General features: G+C 54.6%; 1 protein-coding gene across 1 annotated transcript; it reads right to left on the bottom strand.

Annotated features, from left to right (window-relative positions):
- Positions 1–7,610: 7,610 nt before the first annotated feature.
- Positions 7,611–8,324, bottom strand: LOC147984814 (uncharacterized). Its single transcript, XM_087541277.1, has 3 exons — positions 8,091–8,324; positions 7,925–8,045; positions 7,611–7,801 (listed from the first exon to the last, which is right to left on the bottom strand). Exons 1-3 carry the CDS (start codon positions 8,322–8,324, stop codon positions 7,611–7,613), a joined length of 546 nt encoding a protein of 181 aa, XP_087397403.1.
- Positions 8,325–8,740: the final 416 nt, after the last annotated feature.

Here is an 8,740-nt window from a genome sequence, read left to right as displayed (position 1 = left end):
ATGACATTAATACATTATAGATTCATATACACCATGTCAAAGGAACTAAATGAACAATCTAAATTTCAAGTAGGCTTACCTCATATTCTTCGTCGTCACTATACTCTGGATTATACGGGTCGTACTCGGCCAACTTCCTCTTTTTCCCCCAAATATCATCCTCCTGAATATACAATTACAACCATGACTAGTAAATACAGAAGCCAATTGAAAATTCAGGTCTGCACACAAGACAAATTGATCATAGGGCTAATATACTATGACCCTATTCAGATTTTCCATTGTCATGCACACACATTGAACAACAGAGCTAATATAACTACATAATGTGGACAAATTTGTATACTAATGAATCAAATAACTTCTTAATCAATGGATTCCATTTTGGGCATACGGCATTGAAAACCCCAATCTGCATAGCATTCAAAAACAAATCTAATAGGGACCCAATCTAATAAGCATACATGTCTGTAGCATTAAAAATCCTAATATGTGAGCATTAAAAACGTATGTGTAGTATTGAAGCACAGAGATCCCTATCTCTCATACAGATCTATCTAGCATTTTTGCAATGAATGTAATCCAACAAACCCTAGTATGAAAACCCTCATCCCCCCATACAGAAAACCCTGGCCCATCCGTCAAACCAACTACTCTAACCATTTGTACTACTGTATGAATCACAATCTAACAAATGGAACTAACTCTACGCCGTGGACAACGCCACCTCTTGCTCCTCACTAGGCTGCGCATCAGGGGTATCGGGATGGACTGCGCCACTCGACGTCGTCACCTTCTGCTCCGGCAGTGCGGAGCCCACCACCTCCTTCTCCACATCCGCAATGGTTGTGAGTTTCCCCGCACCATCGTGGATACCGCCAACGTCCTTCACTTCATCTGCGGTCACCGCGCCCTGCAGCCCCACTACATCTCTTGCCACTGCACCGGCGTCGCCACGAGCTTCCGCCATCGGATAGATGGAGGTGATGAAGGTGAGGAAGGCGATGCAGTGGGGGAGAGTGAGACGGTGAGGTGGAGGCCGTGGAGGAGAGCGAGAGGACACCGGTGGGGGAGAGGAAGACGATGCAGCAGGGAAGGGATTTGGGGGAAATTGGTAGGGGCGATGGAGGTGCTTTCCCCTCTTTATACGATGTGATGTTTCGGGCATGTCCCATGGACACGTGGTACCCCATGACCGCGGTCAGTTGCATGCACCCACGTATACGAATACCACTGTATGGTCAGCATACGAAACCACTATACGGGTAAACGGTCAAAGGTGGACTCGGGCCTACGCAGCCCCACTCGTCAGAGTTAGTGGTCAAAGGCATTGACCCGACGGCAACATCTGTTGTAACCTGTTCTGAGGGTTTCAGGCAAGGGAGTGGGGAAAAGTGAGCAAAAGTTAACGGCGTGGGGATGAATGAGTACAACTAACGAACCAGGGGCATAGAAATAAAAATCCAAATAATTAAAGTGGCTACAAAGAAAATATGGAAGGCATCTGGAGCGTCAGTCTCGGGGTGTTACACAAACATATATGTAGGTCATTCAAAATCAATTGTCAAGTCTTGGCTAGGAATTATTAGCACGAACATTAACCCTAGTCGGATTACTAGCAGAAATCATTCGCACAGATGAAACAACTAATCACTTATCACTTGTACCATTCAAACAATCAATACACTACACAGATCTAAAGGAACTTACTCAGATTTCATGGATTGAGAGAACATAACCTTAGTATTTCTATTCCAAAAAGGGGGATGCAGGAGTAACCAGAGAAACCCTAGGATCTATTTGACATTTAAAAGGCTATAATTGACTAACCAGTTGTCCGTCGTCGTCGGAGTTGTTGCCAGAGTGGTTGTCGGAGCCGTTGCCGGGGTCGTCGCCCGAGTCATCACCGGAGTCGGTATGGACCTCCGCTTCCGGCTCTGGAAGCTCGACGCCATGGATGACGTTAGGGTGCAACGATACCTCTCCGGCGGTGACGGCAACCTCTGTCTCCATCTCCACGCCGTGCTCCGGTGCTTCAGCAGCCCCAGCGATGCCACTCCTTCCAATGGGTCGCTTTGGCAGCATCCTCATACACTGATGGCTTTGAGTACTGAGAGCGGCGTTGAGGATGCAAGCGGAGAGAGAGGATTGTATGTGTGGCGAGGATGGGGGTGCGGCCGCTCGGGCGCACCATTAATATGGTGTAGTGGGAGAGAAGCGGGCGGCGGCAAACCGCTGGTTCGCCTCCCGGTGAGCCTGCGCACCGGACTGCTGGCATGCCTACCGTCGTTTCACACATCTACTCGCATGCCTCCCAATGACACTGCATAGCAAGCACGCCTCCCGTCAATTCACACACCTGCATGCAGGCCTACCAGTCTGCCTGTGCGACGGACTGCTCGCATGCGTCCCGTCAACTCACGCCTGCTCGTATGGCACACGGCTCACATGGGGACACGTATATTGTTTTTCTATTTGGATGATTAATGCTGCCGCTTTATTGCGTAAACAAAGCATGCACGTATCCATTGTTGGTCTAACACTCATGGTTCGAATAAATAATCCATTTGTGATATTGGTTCCGAATTATTAATAATCTACCGTTTGTAAGAAGATAATGATTACATCAAAACTGGTCTCAAATTTGACAAAAGATTACAATGCCACTTTGTATTGGTGTCCATATGACAACACGATAAGTTTCATGAATTTCAAATAAGTTTTGGATGTACTAGAATTTAAAAATCAAGATTCTCAATGTTTGAAATTTCTAGCACGGGGAGTAAACATGCACCAAGTGAGACACATGGGTTTTTGCAATCCATTTAGGTACACTGTCACGTGTGCATGTAGCTCAAATTTCATTTTTCAGATTATACCCCTAGAAAATCAATCAATGTACTAAAACGTGTTAATGATCTTTGTTTTTTTTCAAAATTAAAACATCCCCCTTTGGAAACATATGTTCTCCACTAGATATTTAACACGCATCGTAGTTGCGGCGGATTCACGGTGTGTGTGTGTGTGTGTGTGTGCGCGCGCGTGCGCCCGTGCACGTTTGGGAGTGTGGGTGGCTGGCATTACACTACGAGTCATGAGCCACCGTTTGGGTTGGCCGTTTTGTGAGGCAGGTGCCACATAAGAGTCGTGAATTCGTTATTTAAAACATTACACAACTCTTTCATACATACATGTTTTGGCCACATGCAATCGATGGTTTTCCTACACGACACTCGATACTCCCGTGTGGCGCTTTCTGTGGGCCCGCGAGGTCATCGTCCATCATTGCCGGATCTCGGGTTCCGGCAAAACCCTCAAGGTTCGAACACTGGGGTGCACACAAAGAGCCCCCTACCGAATCACGCCCCCAGCCTCGCAGGGATCTCTAAGCTTAGCTCGACGGACTCGCAACGCAAGAGACACAAGATTTATACTGGTTCGGGCCACCATTGTGGTGTAATACCCTACTCCAGTGTGGTGTGGTGGATTGCCTCTCGGGCTGAGGATGAACAGTACAAGGGGAAGAATAGCCTCCTGAGGTGAGGTGTTCTTGTGCTTGGTGGGTGCGTGGATGGGTTGGATCTAGTCCAGGATGAGATGGCTGAGGCCCCCCCCCTTCCTACTTTGGTGGCTAATCCTATTTGTAGAGGCCCTAGTCCTCTCCCCAAATATTGAGCGGGAAGGGATGCCACAATGGCCAATTTGTAAGGGGACAGCTAGTACAAGTTATCCTGACAAAAGCAGTCTTTGCCTGCCAAAGGCTCTGGTGATGACGCGGCCTTGAGCTCCATGGTGACCTCTATCTTGATGTCCTGCTGGTCTTGGTCTCGTTGCACCGATATGGAAACCTTTGCTTGAAGCCTCGGTACTCTTCGTCTGTGCTTGCCTCCTTAGCACCAAAGAGGAATCAAGGACACTGTGCGCACAGGCGCCCGCCTGGTCTCGATCGTCATGGCTCATGTCATTGGAACCTCGCGAGGTTTGCCTTGCCTTGATCTCTCTGCCCCTCGCGAGCTAGCCTGGTGAGGCCGCTCCCGAGGAGGTCTTGTGTCATCCGCCTCGCGAGGCTTTGCCCCTGGTGAGGGTCTTGAATGCTTGTTGGTGAAGATGGGTCGTACGGGCCTGCTTGCAGAGCCACGCCATGGGCCGCAGGCAGGCAAGTCTGGGTACCCCCGTTCCCAGAACGCCGACAGTAGCCCCCGGGCCCAAGGCACGCTCGGGCTTGGCTTCGAGGCAAAGCCGAAGGGTAAGTGCGAAGCACCGCAGGCCCCATTAGCATGCGGCCTTGGTCGACGTGTGGCGATTGATTGGACGTGGGCGTCTCCGCTTCCCCATGTCGCCACGGCAACTGCCCGATTTGACGAGTCCCTGCTGCATGCAAGGAAAACCCATCATTACCTGTGATCGTGGGGGCGCTGGTTGGCCTTCTTCTGCCATAAATGGGGAGGGGGCGCAGAGCACCCATCGCCCATCTCTTCCCATTCTGCTCGCTTCTCCCCCTTTGCTCCGTTGCCAGTTGCGACACCAATGGCGCCGCTGAAGAGGTTCTCCGCCGTGGAGAAGGGGAAGGCCCCTCGCGAGGGGCCCGACTCTCCGATGCCCAAGCGTGGACGAGGCCGTCCTCGCAAGCACACCGCGACCCCCGCCGCGGCCCCCCGCAGCCACGGCGCTGCCGCTTCGTGTGGCAGCCTTGTTGATGAAGGGAGACGTGTCGTGGTCGCACGGCCTCCGCGGCCACGCTTCCACTCGGCGGAGGTGCTACCGGAGTTCGTCGTCTGGTCGGAGAACCCGGCCGGCAACTGGCTTCAGCTCCCGCACTTCTTCGCCGACAAGCTGTCGGCCTCAGGTCCAGGCGGGCTCTGGCTACAGGCAGACGGTTGCTGCAGCAAGGCTTCCTAGGTCGCGGTTGAGGTCTTCGTTGCGGGCAACATAGCCCTGGCCCGCAGCTGGCAGACGTTTGCCCACACGCGCGGCCTGGGCATGCGGTGCACCCTCCATTTCAAGTATGATGGTGACGCCACCCTCTACGTGAGGGTGTTTGGGGAAGATGGTCGTCGTGCCGGGTGCTGCCCCGAGGTCAACAGCGGCAAGGAGGTGCTCGGCCTTGGCGATGGTCGTGATGAGGATGAGGGCGAACCCGCCCTTGGTACCGACCACGTCTCGTCCAGCTACGGCGGCTCTTCCTCCGGCGACAACTCCAGCAGTGGTGGTTACGACCAGCCGCCGCGCCCGCTTCAAAGGCGACAGTGGGTCGTCTCTTCGCCGTGCCTCCGTGAAGCGCGAGGAGGGGTCTGGCTAAGCTCGGGACGGCGCCAAGAGCCCGCCCTTGCGGACCGCTGTAGGGGCACGTGCCACTTTTATTTCGTTCTTCCTTTCCTTCCTATATTAAGAAAGAAGCCAGTATGGGCCCCCAAGGGGCGTGCAGCAAACTGTGATTTCTCAAGTATTATGCTATGTTTATCGTTCTTTTGCTGTGTCGCAACATCGTCGTTTTATGTAGAGATAACTTAGCTTGACTTGCTCGGAGTAGTCTCCTCCTCATGAGGCGCTTGCTTCTTGGTGGTGCTTAGGAACTGCAAAAAAATCGTTAAGAGGCTTATCGTTCACCCGAGCCTTGGTCACAGGCACCGCTGGCCTTGACCCAGTGCTTCATATGGCGATACCCAAGGGGTGCGGATTAGGAGAGGTGCGCCAGCTTGTGGGCTCGAACGAGGGTGCCTCGCAAAAAGCAGACAAAAGGCAGACAAGGAAAAACGCTCACGAGGGCGCCCGTCCAGCCCCCTCATGAGGAATGCGAGAGAGAGTATAGGATAAACTGAAGACGGAAACAGAGGCAGAAGGTGACAGAACCAAATCAGCGAAGAACACCAGAAGGAAACTTCAATTAAAAGAGGGCGAGCCAACTACGGAAAGCAAATGAAAAGCCGCATCCGACACCTAGTCTAGTCTTCATGTCTTCTCACCAGCGCAGAGCTAAGTGTTGCCACTAGGAAGTGGGAGGGAGCCCCCGAGGCCCGAGGGCGGCACTCCTGAGACTCCGGGGCGTGTATAGCCCCACTCATTATTACGTGAGAGTGTCACGAGCAGAGACCTTCACAGGCACTGGGCCTTCTTCACAGGCGCTGGGCCTTTCTTCATGGGTAGAACTTCCGGAGGTGCTGGATGTTCCGGGCGTTCTGGATGGGTACCCCATCCTGTATCTCCAGGCACGCGGCACCAGGCCTGGAGACATGGACGACCTTGAACGGGCCCTCCCACATGGGTGAGAGCTTATGCAGCCCTTCCCTGGAGAGCACCCGCCTCAGGACAAGGTCACCCACCTCGAGCGTCCTGGAGCGGACGCTACGACAGTGGTACCGCCACAGCGCCTGCTGGTATCTTGCCGCCCTAGTGTAGCTTCGCAGCGGCGTTCCCCCCCAGCACAAGGTCCATCCCCCGCGTGGCGTCCTACTGCGTCTCATCAAACGCCAGGACCCGTGCGGAGCGATGCTTAACCTCGTGAGGGAGGACCGCTTCTGCTCCGTAGACGAGGAAGAACGGGGTCTCGCCCGTGGGCTTGGTGGAGGTGGTGTGGATGGACCACAGCACGGACTGCATCTCGTCATGCCAGCCCCTGCCGCAGGCTTCGAGCTTCTTCTTAAATGTCCTGGTCTTGAGGCCTCTCAGGAGCTCCACGTTGGCGTGTTCAGCTTGGCCATTGCTCCGGGGGTGCGCCATTGAAGCGTAGCAAATCTGCGTTCCAAGGTTAGTGCAGTACGTTTTGAAGAGATTACTGGTGAACTGCGAGCCATTATTGGTGATTATGCGGTTGGGGACCCCAAAATGGCTTACGAGGCCCTTGATGAACTTGACCGCAGAGCCAGCTGGGATGGTGCGGACGGCTTCCACCTCCGCCCACTTGGTGAACTTGTCGATGGCAATGTAGAGATATCAGTAGGCCCTAGGAACTCGAGGGAACAAGCCCAGGATGTCCAGTCCCCAGACCGCGAACGGACACGAGAGTGGAATGGTCTGGAGGCCCTGAGCTGGCTGATGGATTTGCTTGGCGTGGAATTGGCAGGCCTCGCAGGATCTCACCATCTAAGCTGCATCGTTGAGCGCCATAGGCCAGTAGAATCCGCTGCGGAATGCCTTGCCGACAAGGGTTCGTGACAACGAGTGGTGCCCGCAGTCCCCGCCGTGTACGTCGGCTAGCAGCTCTTTCCCCTGTTCCCTGGAGATGCAACGTAGTGAAACGTCATTTGGCCGCTTCCTGTATAACTCACCGTCCTGGATGCAATATGCCGTGGCTTGCCGGGCCACACGCTTCGCGTCCTCCTCCTTATTCGGCAGCGTCCCTTGCATCAGGTATTCCTTGAATTCCTTGGTTCAGCATCCCTCCTGGGGCTCGAGCGGCAAGAGTAGACGCGCTCCCGAAGTCGGGCCACAGGCTGGGGCTCCTGTGGCAGGTGGCTGCGGGAGCTCCTCCTGAGGTTGCGATGTCCTTGAAAGCGGTGGTGTCACCGATGGCTTGAAGAGCTGCTCCTCAAAGAAGTCGGGCTCTTGGGGCTGTCGCTTGGATGCCCTTCTGGTGATGTTGTCGGCTTCCTTGTCTGTTCCCGGGGCACGTGCTACAACTCCAAGCCCAGGAAGTGCTTCTCTATCTTGCGCACTTCCACGAGGTATGCCTCCATATGTTCGTCCTTCGGCTCATATACCTTGTTGGAGAAGTTGACGAGGAACTGTGAGTCGCCCCTGATCGTGAGACGCTTCACCCCCAGTGCTGCCGCAGCCTTCAGGCCGGCTATGAGGCCTTCGTACTCTACAATGTTGTTGGAGACCTTCTCGCCCTGCTGGAAGCAGAGCTGCACGACGTAGTAGAGCTTGTCCTGAGTGGGAGAGATGAGCACTGCTCCAGCCCCCGCGCCTTGGCGCACGAAGGCACCATCGAAATACATGACCCAGTCGTTGGGCGCCTCACTTCCCAGCGAGAGGGACCGGTCCTCGCCTATTTCGAGCGTCGGGGCGTCCGTCCATTCTGCCATGAAGTCGGCGAGCGCGGCTCCCTTGATGAACCTGGTGGTGCTGAACTCCAACTGGAATGCCTGCACCTCGATGTTCCACTCGGCGACCCTCTCAACGGAGTTGGGGATCCTAAGCACCCTCTCTAGTGGATAGGCCGAGATGACCTTGATGGGGTGGCCTTGAAAGTAGTGCCACAGCTTACGTGAGGCCAGCAGGAGCGCGAGTAGGAGCTTCTGAGGCATGGGGTACCGTGCTCTTGCATCCCATAACACCGTGCTGATGAAGTATACCGGGTGCTCGACGAGGGCAGGTGCGCCCATGAGGCTTGCACCTTCCGGGAGTTGGGGTGCCTCCTGAGATGGTGGAGCCCCCAACGCTTGATCGCTTGTCGGGGCCTTTGTAGATTCGGGGGCGTCGTCCTGCTGAGCGCTGCTGTGGCTTTTGCGGCACCCTCCTGGTCTTGCATCATCTCTGATGGGGGCGTAGCTCGGCGCGATGCGCCCTTGGCTTGGTGTTCTTCCTGAACCGCCACTAGAGCCGCGCTGGCGGAGTGGGGAGTGGCAGCAAGATAAAGCACTAGGGGCTCGAGAGGTCGCCGCGCCAGCATCACTGGAGGGTTGGTCAGGTATCTCCTGAGGGCTTGAAATGATCGGTCGGCCTGCGGGGTCCACTTGAATGGGCCCTTCTTCTTCATCAGCTTGAAGAAGGGTAGGGCGCGCTCTCCGAGCTTGCAAAT

This window comes from Triticum urartu, chromosome 2A (assembly GCF_056163025.1).
Source record: "Triticum urartu cultivar PI428250 chromosome 2A, HENAU_Tu73, whole genome shotgun sequence".
In the NCBI taxonomy this organism is placed as follows: Eukaryota; Viridiplantae; Streptophyta; class Magnoliopsida; order Poales; family Poaceae; genus Triticum; species Triticum urartu.
Note: the sequence above shows the minus strand (reverse complement) of the source record. Positions and strands in the feature narration are given on the sequence as shown.